We start from the raw sequence: 20228 nt of genomic DNA, 5'->3' as shown, positions 1-20228 counted from the left end.
TGACTTTTCATGTTCCCAAGGAAAAAAGCGAGTGACAGTATTATCCTACTTAGTAAAACTTTGCCTTTTTCTGTGGTTTTTTTCAGGCCTTTTTTCTTGGATTTTAGTACTGGAAAACTCTCTAATGACAACTTTGCTTAGGTAAGTGAAGCAAGGGTTTTTTTATGGGTCTGTCTTTTAGAATCACTTCCCATATCTTAACTTCTTCTGCATGTTTTGCTGTAACTGTGAGCTGCCAGCCAGCTGTGCTGCGGTTAAGGCTAGAAAGACGTAGTAAACAAAAGTAGGGGTAATGCCTGTAGTATGACATAAGGGCCTCATTTATTAATTTAATCGAATGAAGTGGACATGGTGCAGAATAATGAAATACAGCTTGCATCTGTGTATTACTGCATAATCTCACCAATTTATAAATTTTTTGCAAGAGATGCTCTGCATTTTTATTTTTTTTCTGGAAAGTAAACTTCTTTTGTTGGCATTGCTTAATATCATTTTGGTAGGAAAATGAAGCCTTAATACTTCCAGGACTGTAGGTACAGTTTTTCTTCCTCCATCACTTTCTCTACCCTCTTTCCCTCAACAGTTCTACGCAGGAGTTTCTGACATGGAGGGCAAATCATAAGAAGTTTGATTTTTGTATCTCTTTTTATCCCAGAAGATGGGAGAACCTGAACAAATTTAATACCCTCCTTCCATCTTCTGAAGCCCATCTACATCTCTAAAATGCTAAATTCAGGCTGATCGGTGGCAAACAGGGTTTCTGAGGGTTGATTGCAAGCACGTGGTCTTTTCTACTTCTAAATATGTCTGCAAACCCAGTTCCTGTGCTGCTGCATAGCACAGGGGTGTCCTCGTGAGCCCAAGTCCAGCCCAGTGGTGGCTTGGGTGATGGGTGGAAGGGCGAAGTGTGCTGCTGTACCAAAATACACTGTATTTTCCTTTCTCTATGATGGAGAGAGAATTTGGTTGACCCTTGATGCAAGGTAACAAGTTCATCCCCAGATACGTAGCTAATTTGATGTAGTGGTTGGAGTTGCTTGTAATCCTGGATGAGGCCAAACAGGGAGTGTAGTATTCACATGGGAATATAGTACCCTAGCACCTATGCTCACAAAGATAAAAGTGCTGCTGTTCTTTGTAAAGTGTCTGTGAAAGGGTTTTCTTTTCTCTCTCTCGATGTTTTCTGCCACTGGGTCTGTAGCAGTACCCACCCTCTCTCCCTTTTCATCTCCTTCCACTGGATGGTCAGTGTGGAAGCTTCTGGCCTCTGAGGTCCCCTGAGATCATGGACCTCAATGAAATAAAATTGATTCAGTCTTAAACCAGAAGTCTTCTCCACTCTGCTTCTCCCTGACATTTGTCCCTCTTCAGGAGGACTTCAGGAGAGTGAATAGATCTTTAGCCTTAAAACCTCATTTTAGCAAAACAGAAAGCTCCAGAGAGGCTCTTGGGTTCCCTTTAGTTTTCCTTTTAGGTAGCTTCTCTGAGTTTATCTGCCATTCCTTTGCCTAGATACTGAACTGGAGGTATCTTCTCTAGTGTGGCTTTTGTCTTTTCCAGAAATACACACAAACGAGCTGGTGACCTCCAGGTGCCCACCTGAGGTGGACTTACCTTATAGATGTTCTGCCTGGCGTTTTGCTAAACAGCAAGCAGGAGTGGACTGTAAGACAAAACTGAAGTTAGTCGTGCTGGCATCCTTTGCATTTTACTAATTCAGAGAAAAGGCCTTGGCAGAGCTATTTATGGTACATAGCTGAGAGAGCTTGTCACTTGGGATCAAGCAACGTGTTGCTCGTGAGACACGCTTGCCTGTCGCAGTGTGCTTGCAGGTCTCCCACGTCTCCCTCGGCTGCTACGTAGTTCAAGGAGTGACTAATTTGCAGCCTGAGGCTGTATTTATTGATGCTGTTGCCTGTCCAGAGAGCTGAGAAAGGACTCTGCAAACCAGAGAAGTATTTAGGCAGCAGTTTTAAATCCTTTTAACTTTGTATATTAGACACATCTATGAATATATGCAGACCTAGCTAATAAATAACCCAGGGAATGGTTGTTAAGAAGAAAGGACGTAATTAATTCTGTCATGTACCCTGCTTTAAAGTTGGGTCCAGAGCAGTAATGTGTTATGCTGGAAAGGTAAACACTGTCATTATTCAACAATGAAACTCATACAAGGCTGACACTGTTTTCCCCCTTTTGATTTAATAATTTTTTTTTTGCAATGTTTTGAATATCTTAGATGGTCTTTGTTTGGTATGGTGGAAGCCTGATGAAGCCCTACGCTTTCCAAAGGGTCATTACTCCTTTATTTGAATTGAGTTTTGTATTAACGCTGCTTTGCTGACACAGAACGTGTGCTGTTCGAGAAGGCTCTTACTGTGTTTGCTGCGGTTGGGGTGCCTGGCTGTAATTCCTGCAATATCGTTTGGAGGGAGGGTATTTATTTCATCAGGTGATCCCTTTTCAACTCCTCACATTGCAGTGTTGACCCAGGTCAAATGCACGTGCCACACAAAAGAAAACGTCCTTTTTGTGGTGGTGCTATTAAAAAGCCAATATGAGTTTGTAAACTTGCTTTTTTTTTTCCTTCCCCTATACCAGAGTGCAGAGAAGAGGTCTGACTATAACAAATGTAACTTTACATGGTCCTTCAAGCTTAACGTTTTTCCAGGGTTTTTTATTTTTTTATTTTTTTTTGTGGGGAGAAGGATATTTGGGAATCTTTGATTTGCATCTTAAAACATTTAGAGCTGCTGTGAGAATATCACCTTTGCTAAAAGGTATAGTTGTCATGGTAAAAACTTACATAAAGCAAGATAGTTAAATTTTTGGCTTCTGATGATAACTGATAATAGGAAAAAGATGCTAAAGCGATTGCAGTTTGAAGCTCCGCTCCTTACTGTTACTAATAACATAGCCTTTCCCCACTCCTTCACGCTTCTCATCTTAGCAAATTTCTTGGTATCTAGTTAAACACACGCACACAGAAAAACAAGCAAAGTCTTTATATACCTGTTCCTGTCTTGTCCATGCTCCAGACAACCCAGCCTGAAAATCAGATCACTTGAGTCCGCATAAGTGAAGATGTGTGTATCTAGAGCGGGTTGGTGTTGTGCAACCCCTCAATCATCTCTTCCTGTGGAGTTTTCTTACAAGTTTTGCAGCTCTGGTTCTTCCAGCAGAAGTCTTGGGCAAAAAACAGTCATGGAGACACCAGTGAAATAGCTGATGCAGCTCGGCAGCCGCCTCCTAAAATAAGTGGTGGAAGGATGCCTGTTTCTCTTAGCAATATTTTCTTTGGAAGACGAGCATCTCCTCAGCATGTCCTTGGCTCTCAGTGTCTCCCTAGCAAGCTATAGCACTGAGTATTCCTTCTTCCACGTTCCCAGCTCAGTCAGTTTAAAAGTCCCTGGTTAAAAGCAACATGGTAAACTATATTTCTGTGTTCCTTCAGGGTCTGCTGCTTCTGATTGCAGAAAGTTTGCAAAACTCCCAGGAATTTGAAGAGGAAGGGAGTCCTTCCTTGGTATGGATCCAAAAAGTTGCGTGTAGTCAACTTGCACAAGCTCTTTCTTCAAAGTATGAAATTTTTTTTTTTTTAGGGGGAAGGATCTGATAGAAAATTGTTAGCCCTTGGTGGGTGGCACAAAGCACATTGACTGGAGGGGCTATTGTTCTGTGGTTAATGTGCTGTTTATTTTGCAGCCAGTGATCTTTTTATTTTGCTGAGGCAGATGGAGGGATTCCCAGTTCCACAAGCATAACCCTGGGAGAGATTAGTTGGTTTTAGGTTTCACCACTTGGATGATGAGGTTAGCCTGAGACAGAGATGCATCCCTGTGCATGGAAATGGTCTTGGCCCAGATCTTGTCTAGCAATGTAAAGCCTGAGAAAGGACGAAGAGGTCAACTTCAGCTTCTTAAGGAATGCAATGTATGTTCATTCTGTGGCATGTGTGGACTGCTGCTTTTGTTTTTTCTCAAAAAGGGTAAAAAAATTAGTTACAAGTTCATGTGTTATTTTTAAAAAAATGCTCTTAATTAGAGCTACAGTCAGCTGTGGAGTCTACTTTACAGCTACATAAATATTCGTATTGGTGATACTGAAGCACTAATGATAATAAAGAATCCTAAAGGACTTTTTCATAGCCACAAAGCAAAGAACATTTCTCCCCATCTCTGTCTCTTAGCACCTTTCCTCCACTTTACCTGTCCCCTTACTACCGAGTGAAGCAATGTCCTCAATCTGCAGACACCAGGACTTTTTATTTTTTTGCATCAGTAGCAGTCTTAAGTAATTACTCTGCAGTTCTCCTAATACTTGTTACAGAAGTGAGCTCTTCTGCTCATGTCAGTTAAAGGTCTGGCATTTTTGGTGGCTAGAAAACTGAAGCTCTGAAAGAAGCTAAAATGAGCAGAAGTGTGTTTCCTCTTTGCTCACATGGGCACTTATTCACTTCCCCATCTGCTTTGACTTTGAAGATTGCTGAGGTTCTTCCTCTGTCTGACCCACTTGGCATAAGCTAGAGAAGATTATCTTTTGTCAATAGCCAAGTTTATAGGGCTTCAGCTTATTCGTAAATAATCCTTGGAGTTTTGAGTACTGCCTTTCCCCTTCTTTCCCCTTCAAAACTGACTTGCTGTTGTTCGTGCACAAATTGGGGAAATGCATTTTCAGTCTGCGGATAAAGGGGAGAGTTGATGCAGTCGCTAGGCGAGAGGACATGTAAAGTGAGCTGAGCAGATTTCACTGTGTATCCATGCTTTTAAGTATTTATCTCATGCAATTTCTATTTGTGGTCCTAGGATACAGGACCTGGATACGCAGAAACGTCTGTATAGAAACGTACTTTTTTAAATGTACTCAACAGAGAAGGACAGAGTGATGCTCTGTCTTTGCTTTCACAGTTGAGTACCTGCACCAGTAATTGCTTTGCATGTGTGAGTGGTTATTTTAAGGTAGCATTAAAGCTCATTCAGCTTTACTGAACATAATTTTCTTTTATTCTGAGATGGAAGGTTGCAGTATTGCTGCGTTTGGGCTGTTGGGTTATAACTGTTGTATCTGTGCAACTCTAACTGCTTTGGTGTCTCTGCATGCTGGAGGTGACTTCTTCTCCTGTTCCCACACAGGCGCCTGCTGTGCCATAAGAGGTTTTGTTGAGTAGCTATCCATAGTAGAACCGGATACAAGATTTTATAGAATAGATGGTTAATTCTTCTAATCTGCCTTAATCTGAAAACTAATTTTAAAATTTTCTGAAACATAAAATTCCCAAAACCTTCCTCTGAATTTTTGTACATCTTAGGTGAGTCTAACAGAAACCAACTTTTATCTAAGTGCTGGGCTCTCTACAGTTATTAAACCTTTGACTTCTGTGTGTTTGTAGATACAAATGAATAATAAAAGTAACAGAATAAATATCTTTGTTTTGGCCTTCCCTTAATAAGGGAACGGTGGGACAGCCAACACAAATAATGTATGAAAGGCTTGAGGTTGTAGTCTTGCTGTCTTTAAACTCTTATTTCAGCATTTCTCGTTACCCAGAGTGAGCTCGAGCGGCTGTTAAAGCCACTTGCTTTTGCCGTGAATGAACCAAGGTGTGACTTCACATCTGCTTTTTCCTGGTAGCTTTGCATTAACCAGGAGTGTCTGTACGTCTGGGTTTTGGCTTGGTTTTTCCTTCCTTAATTCTCCCGCATCTTCTAGCAGTTTTACTGCTGCCAAAGCACAAGGTGATTTTTAGTTTTCTTTTACTTTTCATTTGCTGGGCCTGGTGGGCATGTGACATTTTTGGTGGACTCGGAGGTTCTGCAGACCAGCTTCTCTCAACTTGAACTTTGAAGCCGCATGATCCGCACGTGGTCCTCTTGGTAGCAAGAGATAGTAGCACGTTGTAGAAAGATAGGCTGTGATTTTGTCCTGCTTTGATTATGTGGGATTCTAAGTATTTCCTATTAGATGTACTAGTAGTATAAACAAACTGTTTTGTTTAGTATAAGCTCTTTATCCTGGTAGGATTGGAGACATCGACTACAAATTTAAAACTAATATTTGTCATTATTTAAATAAACATAAATCAGGATGGTATACAAAGAACACAGAAGTTCCCAGCCCAGGGACCTGAAACACAGACCTACTTGGATGTAGGCTGTGTGCTTTTTGTCCATTTCCCTATTAAATTTAAGGTATTGTACACTTAATTAATACTTTTAAAAATTTGTGTCAGTGATAGCGTGGATATATATTGCAGTGGACACAGATTTTAGTTTTACAGTTGCAGAATACACACAGGAGGCACGTAGGATGAATAGATGTTAAGGATGGCAGATATTTTGCCAGTCTTCTGGTGCAGCATCTTTGCCACCCCAGTTGGCTTGATACAGAGGACTCCAAAGCAAAGCCTTTAAACTGGAAAGGGTAAAGCACTGGGTAGCATGTTGTAAAAAGTCTTGTAGAGTGTGGGAGTAGATGAGTAATTCCAAAAACATAACGCTAGAGAGAAGCTTTCATGCCAGGCTGTTAAATTTCATTGCTGTGTTAATTAGAAGGGAAGAAGCCCCTTAGTTTTTATGAAGTTTTCCAACTCAGTTGAAGCTCTAGCACATTAGATGCAACAACAAAACGATCAAGCACTTGTCTGGATGCCAGCAGCCTTGTACTTCCAAACTAATTGTATTTTTATGAATCGTGTTAGCTTTTTCAAAAATAAAGCTCAGGACTTGGAAAAAGCAGATGCTGATGAACATGGGGAAGAAAATATAGTGCTTTTGGTAATGAGGTGACCTCTGGCGCTCTAATTTTGTTTACCAAGTAGCTGCTATTTTTGACATATAAAATGTAAAGTTTTACCTTTGGGACTTCATTTTAGGGGGGTGGAGGAGTTTGTAGTGCTTTCAAGGCTTGAGTTCAGCTCATCATCCAAGAGTGAATTCAGTATCTTCATAGACTGAGGGAATGTATGAGCTTTTAGTTCTTCAGGCTTTAAAAAAAAAAATAAAATTACAAATTTGCAGATGTGTGAGGGACTGGGAGGGAAGCCCTTGCCTCTAAGTGGTGGTAAAATTTAAAACTCATATGGGTATGGCTCTGATCAACATCCATTTCAACGTTCCCATAAAAAACTTATGACTTGGCAGGGTTTCAAGGACTGGAAAAAAAAATAATGCTCTGTATACAACATGTTTTATTAATGTTGAAGGAGTAACGTTGCTGTATTTCAGTGTCTGCCGCTGCATAGAATAAGTTCAATTTGGCTCTTGCAGACTTTGGCTTTTCCCCTGAATAAAAACAAGGTGTGACTTCACATCTGCTTTTTCCTAGTAGCCTTGTATTAATCAGGAGTGTACATATTTCCAAGTTTTGGCTAGGTTTCCTCCTTTTCCTTTCTTAATTCTCCTGTGTTGCAAAGTAAATTCATGATTCTTGACCCTCAACTGGTACTGTAAAGTATATTCGCATAAACCTTGATGTTAAGCATCACATCCCACTTACTTGCTGTGATGACTTTTTGTCTCCTTTTAAGCTGTATGTAAAGGTGAATTTGAAATTAGGCAGCTGAGAAAGTAGCAGTCTGTTAAAACTTGGCAAATGTGGTTGATAAAAGCAATTTTAAAAAACAAAAATTTAAAGGGAAATCAGTGTTGTAAACCATGAACTTTAAGGTGAAATTGCTGAAGATAATTTGTGCAGCCGAAATGCCAGGGAAGGCAGATAAGACAATTCAAGCACAAAAATCACAATTTACAACCACATACTGGTGTTACTCCGGTAAGATTACCTCTGTGTTGGGCTTGGCTGGCGATCAAGGAATGGCTTAGGGAGACAGCCGGAGTGGGATCGCTTGCGGTGTGCAAGGCATCGGGTCACGCACTGAAACAGGAGTCTGAATTCAAATACCGAACACTGGCCTCTTTCAACAAGTGCTGCGCAGCCTGGCTGCAGGACACAGCCTGGGTTCTTTGAGACGGGAGAAGTGTGGGTATGTGGCTACTTAAAAGTAGGTTTTGCTCCCTGAGTTATCATACTGTTAAATATTGAGATAGCTATATCTCTGTCTTACGCTTCTGATTTGTGGGTACTATTGATTAATTAATATTTATGAAGCACTTGGAGCACTTTAAAACTGCTGTAGCATTGTAAAATATTATTTTATTTGGCTGTGCACACTCTTAAACGTGGAGATTTCCAGCTCCTGCTGCGCAGGCGCTTGGCTGAGTCACGCAGATTCTCCATGACTCGGTTCTCTCCTTGTTTGCTCGCTCCTCCCATTTGACCCAAGCCACCAATTCTTTTCTAGTCCTCCTTTCTGCCGCAGTTTTGTCAGTCTGTCCCTCGAGGCTCAAGCAGTTCTGTTTCCTCCTCCTCTGCAATCGTTCAAGGTCAGGGTGGATGGAGCTTTGAGCAACCTGATCCAGTGTTAGATGTCCCTGCCCATGGCAGGGGGTTGGAACTAGATGGTCTTTAAGGTCCCTTCCAACTCAAACCATTCTATGATTCTACGATCGCCTCCATAGAAGCCCCTTTGAAGTTACTAGGAATTCTTATCTCCCCTTGCCCTGTTCCAGGGGTGCCCATGGACATCTTGACCCTCTTCCTCATGCCCATGAGGTTGGGCATTGGTTCCTGGCAGCAAACAAAGCACCACTTCTAGTTCCTCCCTTGTCTCTCCCACAGGCTCTGCACAGAGGTATGGCAGTTGCCCTTTAAGGAAACCATTTGGACTTCTGATTTGCTTCCCTGGGGAGGAGTTGGGTGAGCCTTAGCTACTCTTCTCCCCAAGGTGGGCATGGAGATCCTTGGAGCTGGAGAAGAGTTCAAGGGTAGCCAGACCTGGACTGAGGTTGGGGATGAATGTGTGTGTGGGTGAAGGTTACAAGCCAGAAGTGTGGTGATGCTGCCTGTGGCAGGGACAGAGTGAGAAGGTGCTTTTCAAGGAGAGGTTGGGGGGAAGGTTTATCTGGAGCTGATGTGGCTGTTGTGGCCAGATGTGGTGCTCCCTCTGCAGAAGTCATCCTGTAATGGCAACTGCCGCCTTTGTGAGGTACTTGCATTGCCTCTTATCTGATCTATAAATGTTTTGAAACTTTTTTTGCTGTTCATCAGTACTAGACAGCTGAAAACCAACCATGTGAGCATGATTTGATTAGTTATTTGAAGAAATTCCCACTTCCCAGATCAGAGTAGGCTGGACTTTTAAAGAGGCTTAATGTATAATCTGCAGATGAAAACAGAAGTTTAGCACTGGACTGTCTAGCAAGAGATGCAGAAATACCAACTGCTTCACCAAAAGCTGAAATCCCTTTGTTTGAAACTAAACTGAAGCTCCCTGGGACTGGCTGGTGTTACCTGCGGCGCTGGCACCAGCGCTTATGGCGGCATCCTCTGAAAGAAAGAAAAGCTCACGTAACTTCGTCTGCTTCCCTTCGCCGAGCCAAGGCTTTAATTCAAGCGTGGATAAAGCAAGGAATTTGATCAGGCTCCTAATGTCGGTCACACTTTGAACGAAGTGAAATGGAGTAGAGCTGAGTTACAGAACACAAGGTTTTTCTTGTGAAATTTGAAGTGTTTGGCAGGTCCCTGAAAATATGCATGAATAGTCCCCATCAAGTTGCAGCGTACTCTGGTTCAGCTCCTTGCCGTTACCCTTGTATGATGAGCTCACTGCACGGATGATACAGAAGAATTTAATTTTTTTGTGTGTGTGGTCCTGTCAGCCAATTCCCACAGCATCTCTTAATATTGGATATTTAGGGTTTGAGATAAGGTATGTCTTGAGTTGCACTTAACCCTAAATTAGGTCTATACTCAATCTATCAAATGAGAGAAAATTTTGTTATGCTGGAACCCTTCTAGGGGGGTTATGTGGGTTTTATTAAAACAAAAATGAGGGGAAGGGAAAGGAGAATAGATGGTTAAGTGGTTTCGGCCACTATTAATGTTTGTCTGCTGTAGAATTAACTTGTATTTCATGTCTTTTCCCAAGGGTGGAAGAGGAATGAAAGGAAGGAGGAAGTTGTACAATTTTAAGCTAGGTTAGCGCTTGTTAAACTGGTGTGTCTTACAAAGCTAAGGGTTGTTTTGGGTTTCTTATACTTAGTTGTATCCAACATCCCTGTGAGTCTTGGAGTTGCAGTTTCTTGGAAGATCTAGACCTGAATTGCCGTTGTCTTCATGGGGTGAGATTGAGCTGAAGGTGCAGCAGGGCCTGAAGAGTTGATGGTTTTTGCTAATTTAAAGTATTCCTCAGCTCCTGGCAGTGCTGCGAGGTGTCATGAACATTGTCAGCACAAAAAATTTTGTTCCTGATGCCTTTAAGCACTTGTTGCTCCTTCCTATTTTCTTTCCAGCCAATTGTTATCACCTTTTTTTTTCTTAATTCTTTTTTTCCACCAGTTTGTTTAGCAAAGAATGACATTCCACAAGTAAACCAAACCTCAGGTAATCTAAAACACTCAGAGCTGACCCTGCTGTGAGTGGAGTTTTAGGTGGGGAGGTAACCTCCATGAGGAGGTCATCCCGTCATCTCCGGTGCCGTGTCCCAGCCCGTGAGTTGTGTGTCCACCATTCACCGTAGCTGCCTGGAGCCGAACCTTTGCCATTTATGCCCGTTTAAGAAGCTAATCTTTCTGAAAGGCACTGAGCTGCTTGGTGTGGTTGCCTCAGCTACGGGAGTGTAAACCAGTATCACTGGGGGAAATGGAGGAATAAACATTTGCTGCTCTTTATTTGCCTGGGGAATTACAAGAACCTGGGATACGTTTAGTGACTTGGAACAATTTTTATTTGAACGCTGGCTCAGTCATCACCTCCATGCATTTGCATAATGAAATCAAGTATTCAAGCCATTGCAATGCAATAAGAAAAATCGGCAGTCGCTTTATTTATATCAGCTGACCTTGGTCTGACTAACAAACCAATTTTGCTAAATCTGTTTTTTTGAATTAAACATAGTATACTTAAAGGAATAAGTTACTGGCATTTAATCAAAGCATCTATGAAGCCTGCCCATTGTTCCTGCACAGGTTGAAAAGCTTTGCCAGTGCACAGGTTGATATTTTAAATTAAATGCATAAAAGCAAAGGAAAAAGGGATTAATATAAGAACTACAGAGTTTGCTTGTTGGTATTCCTGTGACTTGATTGTATCTATACAATGTACTATCTAGATAAACTTCTGTTCATATTGCACCATGGGATGTTGAAGTGCCACTCACTCGGGGGCTCTGGAGTGACATTTATCAATGTGGCCTCCAAAGGCAAAGCTGGATTTATGCTGTAACCTGTCCCTCCCCGGCAAAATCGCGGGTGTATTTGGATTTCCATCCGGCTGGTGTATTTATAGAGCTGAATTGGACTTTTGTGGAGGGGCAGGAGGAGTCTGGCGATGGCAGGATCTCCGTCCCTTGCAGAAACGCTGCCGTGCTCTGCAGCTTCTGCCACTTGTGGTCTGTCCCAGCTTCTTCCCGAGCCCTGCGGAAAGGGGTGAACAAGGTGTTGGGCATCTCGAGGCTGGAGAGCGCGTTGGGAGGTTGCTGGTGTCATTCAGTGACTTTTCCATTCTGATGTACGGTGTTGGGGCGATTTGAACAACTTTAAAAATCAGGTTCTGTAGAGAGGGATAAGGAAGGTATGTGCAAATGTGTGCCCCCTTGTGTGTTGTCCCTTTTTTGTGGTAATTGATGCCAGGTGAGAAGTCATTTTGCAGACAGGTAGGTGGGATGTAGGTTTTCTTACGCACAAATAGTCATGCAGAACAATGTTTTGATATTTAAATATATTACTAGAAAAGTCGATGTTCTTTCCTGACTGCCGTTAGCCTTTATGCTTAGCTTCTGTGCTGCCGTGACCTCTTAAGATGTGTGGTCTATATGTTACTAAAGACATACAGCAAATAAACTTGTCCAGGCAAGAACATGGCCTTGATGCACAATTGCTACCTAGAGCCCTAGGCCTGAAAGAAATATTAGTGTTGGAGATGGCGGTAAGGAGTAATCTTCCAGGTCTCTCTCTATATTTAGTCCTTTTAAGGTTTTAGCTATGTTCTTGGACTATAATTTTTTTTAATTGCAAGGGACATAAATCTTGTTGTTACATTACAAGGGAATGCAAAAAAGCCCCAACCACCCGACCTTTTTCAATTCACAGTACGTTCTTCGTATTAAAAAAGAAAAAAGTGCCTGACAGTGATGCTGAAAAAACTGACACCTTTTGAAGCTGTGTGGAAATGAATATTCAACCTATGAGCCAGGAGCAAGCTGCAGCAGGGATTATGTGAGAGCGTGGTGTGGGAGGAATTTAATTCACCCGTGGTTTACATAATATCAAAGAGGAGACCCCTCTTTCCTTGACTTACGTTAGTAGCCCCGGTAAAGTCAGAGCTGCTGTTCACATGAAGGAGGATTTGCAGATCGCAGTCTAATTTAGATATATTTATTTGCGTAAGACTGGCTCTGTAATACAGATAATACACAATTTATTATGTCTGTTAAGCTTTCAGATTTCCATCCAGTTTAGGAAGAATTCACTGGACTTCATTGCTCTGGAAAACGAGCCTGTCACTTCCTGAAGAGTGATAAAGAGCATTGGCAAAGATTGTAACGTCTTGCAAGACCCGGCAGTGTTTCTGCGTAGTGTTTGTGGGCTGCCTGGCACAGCGTGTCCGAAAGGTCGGTTTTAGGTACATCGGTGTTATAATACCTAACCAACCAAAGCACGGCTGATTGAGCATTGCCAGTGGTTCTTGACTTTGTACGTGACTTAGAATGTACAGGAGTAACAATGGCCCATTATGCACAGGAGGGTGATGTAATCGGAATGAACTTGCTGGGAGTTGTCTTCTCCGGGAGGAAGCGGGAGCTTCTGTTCCTGAGAGAGACCTCCCATCAGACCCAAGGATCCACTATCAGCCTTCATACCCTTCCCTCGCAGTGCTTTTAGGGAAGTGGTAGGTCGGAGGTGGGGAACATCTTCACGTGAAGCAAAAGCAAATGGCTCTCACAAGAGGCTGAACAGTCCTCCAAATGAGCAAAACATGCAAGATCACGACTTGATCCTGGGCTTTTTCAAGGTACGTTCCTCAAGCTGCTTTGATCAAGACTGTCTTGGGATATACCTGTAGTTCTTTGCTGTGTTTGTACCCTTTGAATTCTTTGAATGCGTTGAGCACCTTTCTTAATCCAATTACACATGACCATTGTCTGAACATCAACAACCTGGATGCTCATCCTTTCCATTTAAGCTGTGATGCACTGGTGATGTTTGTTTGAGAGAGTTTCCTCTTGTTGCTCGTGTTCCCTTCCTTGCCCTGTAAAGACACGGGATTATATTTAGCATTCTTTCCTCCTGCTGTTCCAGTTCAGAAAGGGCTGGAAAATTCTCCATCAAAAATCGGTAAGGATTTTCTGGCTGCCCTAGGGTACTTTCCAGTCCTTGCCATTGCCTTGTGACAGCAACGCTTCCCCAGGAGCACGGTGTACCTGAGAGGTAGGATACGTGCTTGCTGTGGTAGTTAATTGTTGTGGATGCTGACGTGGAATAAATTTGTGTGGCCAACAGCAAGGATCAAAGCTAGTTTTTAACAGGAGCGGAGCTGGGTATGAGGGCTATGTTGCTGGTGGGACCCTTTTGAATGGCAAGAAACACAAGTCACTGGCTTTCCAGCTTTGCATTTGGGGGAAAAAAGGACACAAAGGATCCCTTTTGCAAGGTGGGTTAGATATTAACGCAGCAGCTGGACAGAGTAGATCAAACACTGGTTTGGTAGGTGCAGAACAGCATTGTGCGACGCTGCCTCTGGACAGCTTTAGAGTTTATTCCTCTCATGTGCCGTCTTCCCAGTACAAAACATCTTCTGAGGATGGAAACTAAGGTGGATTCGTGCTGTTTGTCCTTGCTGAAGGGTAATTCTTGGTGCCTTGTTTTTTCCCTTTCACTGCTCTCCTCTAGCCCGCTGGTGCTGGGCTGCTGCTTGCAGGCAGAGGACACGATGTAGCGTGGGAACAGCTTCTCACTGGCGATGTCCCTGAGCTGGTAATAAAGAGGAGTCCTGAGACATTCTTCTGTGGACCACAGTCCAGATAGCTCTCATGCTCTCTTCTGTCTTGTGTTTATCGTACCTGCTCCAAGCAGTGTAGGAAGGGGGTGTGTTTGTATTGCTTGCATTTTAAAAAAAAAACCAAAACAAAACATTTGATCAGTCCTGAGAGGCAAGAGTAGCAAATGTGAAATCTCTTATTTTTCATCAGAGAAGTTTGACACATCTGAGAGGCAAATTGTTGCATCATAAACCTCATTTGCAGTGCAACCAGCAGATAAGGGATGTTTTACTGCGAGACAACATTGCAGGAGAGCTCGGTATTATGCATCTAGGATGCAGGTATCCTGAGCTTATAGTGAGAAATTCTACAAAAAGAACAGAAGGCACCAAAACAACAACAAAAAACCCCACGTTACCCTGAGTCTTCTAGAAAAGCGTAGCTCTGAGGCGTGTCTCAGCACGTATTATGTTGTGTGGCTCAGATGCTCTGTGGTCAGTGGTAATCTTTCCATTCTATGTAAAGTGCCTTGGGCAGGTGGAGCCCGTGTTACCTGACTGAAGGGACTTTTCCCTTCTCATAACTTCAAAATGACTTCTGTTTTCATCGTTTATGTGCATCAGGACAATCCCGTAAAGACACACATGCTTACAATAAAAAGAAGACTGAATCTGCATTCTTCTCTGCTTTTATGTGGGCCTTTTGGCTCATGACTCACAGCCTCTTGTAGAGGCTTCCGAGCCAAAAATGCAGCTGCATTTTTCTGTGTCACATGCTGCCTTGCCAGGTCCAGTAATAGCAGCTATTGGACAAAAGAGAAGAGAATAATACAACCTGCCTTACCGCAAGTGTGTGTGGAATCACACTCGTGGGAAGTTAAAGATGACTTTCATAGCGAGTAAACATTTTTATAAAGTTCCTCCACCTCCTCATCCCTATGCATACGCTGCTTGTTAACACCCTGGATGCTTGTGGAAATAGCACAACTAATAACGGATGTCTTAATAGGTCTTCCATCACAAAACCATAACCAGTGACTGAATTGTGAGATGTTCCTGGAAGACTAAGATCCAGCAGTAGGGGAGATGATTTGAATTACAGCTGGGGAAGGCGTTGAGAAATGCATTGTTCTGGCAAATACGTTCAGCTGAGAAAAGAAATGTAAAGCAGAGACCCTGCTGGATCCTCAAAGTGCACCTCATTCCCTGTGTAATGCAGATGTTTCCCCACAACAGTTCACCAGCATGCTTTGCACATCTTCAGTCCCCCAAATGGTACTCTTCTGTCTTTCATCTAACTAAGGTTTTAGTTTTACACTGTGCCATGAGAAGATTTGTCCTGTTGAAAGACAATGTAAGGAAAAAATGGTGCAATCTCTTGAATTGTATTTTAAAGTGATGGGTTGCTAGTTTGGCCCTTCTTTAAAACCTTCTGGAAAAGCCCATGTCATCAGCTGCATCTGATCAGAAGACAAGCTCTAGGCTTTGAGCATGTGCACTTTTTCCAATTAAGCAGTTGTGTCCTAGGTTGGATCCCTCCTATAGTATATTAAAAGATGCTTTTAGTCTTTCCTAAGTTTGTAACGGTACTTGATGTCTAGGCCATGTTTCCCCTTTTATGTAATGTATGTGCTTTCTTAATGCACAAATTCTGAAGTGCTCTTTAGTGCGTTTCTGTACGAGCTTATGAAACTTTAATCCATTGCTAAAGCGTTGCAAGTACAGATTATGACTGTAAACAGTATTATGCTATCAGTGAAGGAAAAATGACAGTCTGGAAGCCTTTATTTTAAAGATTGCTTTTTGTTTTAATTAGGAAAAATGTCAGCTTGCCAGCATTTCAGTGCTGCTGCTTTTTCCCCACTGCAGCTTGTAATCTTTCTTCATGGGAAGATGAGTATTATTCACATTTTACGTTTCTTTGTGCAAGATAGTGGAATGTGAGGTTTGTCCTGCTGTTGCATCCCCTTGTGTTGGAGATGTTGGTTGGAGAAGGTCCCCATCCCTATGGGGGTGGGGAAGGAGCACATCTGCACCACCAGCCACACAGTGCTGCATGTTCTTGCACTGTTACTCTAGGAGCCTTGCTGGAAATAAGAAACCAGATGTGCTTGTAATGGGATTTTGGGTGATGAACAAGACCTTAAGAATCTTTCTTTTATAAATCTCTTCATTACACTGCCATATTTCCACCCCGAGTGCTTCAGGACTTGAATAGAGTAGGTGGATGTACAAACTGTTGACATCCAAACGTGACCCTGCCTCAGCTACTCCAAGTTCTACACTTCAAATTTTCTGTTGAATTCTAGTCTGTAACTGTCATGTGGATGAGCATGTCTTTCACCGCTTGGTAGATTTCTGTGATGATACATAAAAAGCTATATAAAAAACATACACCTATGTTTTGCCTGTATTTATCTTACTCAGGATACTATGACTGCATTTTTAAATCACTGATTGTTTGTATGGGGAAACAGCAAAATAAAACCCCAAACCCTAAGCTCTTTCCCCAGTTATTTCCAATAGTTTCAGTATCTGCGAAAATAATAGTCTTTGAGACAGTGATTTTTCCTGTCTGCGAAATAGTCTTAGAGACAGTGATTTTTCCTCAGTGACAGCAATTATCCTTCTGCATTACACATTTTGTGTTTATTTAATAACTTGCAGGTTGGATTTATGAAACTTCTCTGATCCTTTCTCATTGTGAACTGCAACTGTTTAGATTGCTTGCTTTTCATAAACGTTTTGGATAAACCCTTGCTGGCTTGTCTGTTAAAACTGAACTGAAATTCCCTTCAGAAGCACTGAGATGTAGTTGAATCTGCTCTAAGGCAGTGTAAGCATACCTATGCATGCACCTTCCATGCAAAATGGAAAAGAAATGTCCTGTAGCCATGGAAGGAGCAGACTGCACTACTCCTGGTCTCTTCCTTCTCCATTTTTTGTGCCCTGGTCCTGCAAGGAGCTGAGCACTTTGCCCTTCTAACGCAGCAGAGCGCTAGGTCACATATCTAATACCAGCCAGATGAGTATTGCCGCCGACCTTGGCGACCTGCTTAGTGTTAAACCACCGCACACTTTGCTGAGCCACGTTGAATGCACCGAGGGATTGAGGTCTTGGCTTTCCTGGAGACTCAAGTGCTTGTTTCATAGCAGTAAGCTATGAATCATAGTGATTGATGATTATTAGAGGAGGATGGGATCTGTCTTGTTTGATATCAGCCAGCTCAAAATTCAGGCAAGTGCTGGCTGAGCTAGGTCTGCAGACCTCTGCAAGCAATGAGAAGACAGGCACCCTCAGAGCATGCTGCTTTTGTCCCAAAAATCCCCGAAACAAGCTGGTCTATGGACAGGGAGGACATGACTGGCTTCGACTGTACCCAGTTTTCAGAGGGGTAAAATTGGGTGGTGGGAATCTTCCCCTCCAGGCACCCCAGGTCATTTTTACTCTGTCCTTGGGATCATGTGAACTGTACAAAAAATTGTTAAACATCGCTGGCTTTTCAAAGTTCCAAACCAGGTAAAATTGTGATGATTTACATCAAAACCCAGCCTAACTGATAAGAACAAACGCAATCTGTGTTTAGACCGCGCTGTTTTCTTTGTCTCGTTGCTCTCCGCGTTAGGAGAGAGGAAGGGTCTGGGAACAGAGCAGTAGCTGAACAAAACAAGGTGAATCAAGGGCAGAGCAGGAGGCTTAACTTGCAATTTCCTTGTCTTTGTTGGTTTAAGTCCGACCCTCCGCATTGTTAAATGTTTTGTATTTAATTTCCTCAGTTGCTTAAGGAATGGTTGAGGCTGGTAGAGGAGCTTCGAACCCTGGTCAGGTGGGGCATGGAAGATTCAAATAAAGAACCTGGTTTTTACTTCCAGTGGAGACTTTAATGTTTTTAAAATAGGTCAGAGAAATCAGATGCTGGTTCCAGAGGTGCAGAGAAACTTTTTAGTCCTGGTTGGCTCATAACTTTGTTCTGTAGCCTTGAGGATGAAAAAAGAAAGTCCAACCTCCAGCCTTCTGGTGAAGCACAGAAGGAGCTAGATCAGTGCATTGGTGAGCAGAGTATTGCTGGCAGCAAAACTGCATTTGATCTTTTGCTGCATCTGTGTTGAGTTTTTGTTTCCAACCGTAGCACTTTGCTCCTTTCCTCGCCCGATGCTCTGGCAGTTGAGAGGTGGAATTTGCAAAGGAAAACAGCTGTAGTTCAAGCTGTGGAAAAGTTACTGAAGACAAATCCTTTGGGGTTATTTGGCTTGGTCTCCACCTTTGGATTGCTCCTATAAGCATTTACAGACAGGCCTAATCCTGAAGTCGTGGGCTTGAGGGGAAAATGGGGGTGAAACTTTTCAGCCTGCAGTAGAACTTGAATGATCCTAATGCTTTCTTCTGACCCCAATGTCATCTCAAAAAAGCCCAGAAAGAGAAACAACCTCTCACCCTAAAATCAGTAGGTAGATGTTTATCTCCTGTAGAAACACTGGAAAAACTTCGTTTTTTCTCTATTTCTGTGTCTGACCCCACCTTTCCCATTCCTTCTTAATCACATGCATACCTGCTAGTCCATTGCTACCCTGGAGGTTTACGTGAAAAGATCTCTGTTGCTTAGGAGTTAATCGGCTCTTGCTGGTTGTCCTTCGTCCACCTGAAGTTCTCAGGACATCTTTCTCTTGCGTCACCCCCAAGAATTTAGACGTCAATAAAGAGCCCTTCCCTCACATCCCCGGGCAGAGTGCTGATGGGGAGAGCCCCGTGGTCCTTCAGCCGGCTCACCCCGCCACGCACACCTCTCTTTGCAGCTGGCCTAGGCTCCAGCAGAAAACTAACCGGGCAGAAGGAACGTGAGTCTCGGCCCAGCTGACCCTTGATCTGGCAGCAGTAGGCTTGGGGATGGTGGCAGCTTTGGCGGGGACAAGACCTGTTTGAGTTTGGCTTAAACCAGTTGTTGAAATCTCACCGGAACTGAAAGCCCTTGATGGGGGAGACTCAGCAGCTACCTGCAGAAGAGCATCTCTAAAGCTTAGCTGTATTTTTTTCTTGGCGCTGTTAAGTGTCAGGTCTTCACTGGATGACCTAAAAGCTGTAAGGTTCTGTTTGCCTTTCATAAGCTGGCTGTTCAAGAGACTTTCCGTGAGGATGTAACTCGTAATGAAGCGGGTTTTCTTCACCTGTGACACCGATCGCTTATTACGATCCGATGGGTTATCTGTGATCTCTAGCAACCTCTAGTGCTAAATGCTTGTGCGGTATGCGTACACCCCTTGCGTTTTTCTTTTGGTGGGGGAAACAACACGATGAGCATTTGCTACTGCTAGGACGTAGGTTAAACAGATCAGGGAAGATGTAATTATCTCAATACTTTTCTTAATACCCATTCTTTGTTTAGATTTTTGGGCAGGCATTAAGTTCTACATGTCTTTGTTTTCTGTCATTTGTAGAAATACCAGCACTTGTTCATATATCTAAAGAGTATTATTTCTTATTATTTGTGTGCAGGGCGCACAAAAGTTAAATTGGCATCAGTGTGTCACCGTTCTACGTGGCATAAATCTGTCTTTCAAGTCCTAAGCATGCTATGGAAAAAGTGCACGTGCCCTTAGACGTCATGATGAGCATTTTAATTGAGCATATGTTGGAGTGCTTTGTAAGTATAGATCAGAAAAATGTTGTTTAGCAATAGATGTTATCTGTGGAATAACGTTTAGATTTAAGTCTGCTGCTGTTATGGGCAGGGCACCTGGAGGGGGAAAAAAAGAAACAAAAGTAAAATTGTTGTCTTGAAAAAGGTAACTCAAGCATCAACAAAAGAAAGGCACAGAGAATAAAGGTATTTGACCCAAGGTAAGAATGATATTAAATACTGTGGTACGGTCCCTGCCTTAAAACATTTTTCTTCAGGAAAAAAAGTGTTGAGCAAACTGGTGCCCTAAAACCAGACAACTGGATCAGTGGTTTAGACACTGGGACAGTATCTGTCTTCAGAAAAGACAGTTTATAGAGCACTGCTTTTGCTGCTGAGGTGATTCCTCTACGTTGTTGAATAGGGGATTTATTTATACTCTTGGTGCAGTGGGTAGATGATGATTCAATCTGTGGCATTAAAGCTTCTTGCAGGGACAAATTACTGAGCATCTGTGCGTGGCTGGGAAAAGCTTCTCGGTGCCCTCTGCAAGATGCACTCTGTGCAGAGAGGTGATGC

General features: G+C 42.7%; 1 protein-coding gene across 1 annotated transcript in view; it reads left to right on the top strand.

Moving 5' to 3' along the window:
- LOC129210572 (A-kinase anchor protein 13-like) overlaps nucleotides 1–20228 on the top strand; it is a 121899-nt gene that overhangs the window by 21191 nt on the left and 80480 nt on the right. Inside the window, exons 2-3 of the mRNA XM_054836431.1 lie at nucleotides 87–141; nucleotides 12492–13068. Of these exons, the coding sequence (XP_054692406.1) occupies nucleotides 13033–13068 (36 nt within the window). The 5' untranslated portion in view covers nucleotides 87–141; nucleotides 12492–13032. The remainder of the gene's footprint in view (nucleotides 1–86; nucleotides 142–12491; nucleotides 13069–20228) is intronic.

Source organism: Grus americana, chromosome 10 (assembly GCF_028858705.1).
Source record: "Grus americana isolate bGruAme1 chromosome 10, bGruAme1.mat, whole genome shotgun sequence".
Taxonomy (NCBI): Eukaryota; Metazoa; Chordata; class Aves; order Gruiformes; family Gruidae; genus Grus; species Grus americana.
This window is presented reverse-complemented; position numbering and strand designations above follow the sequence as displayed.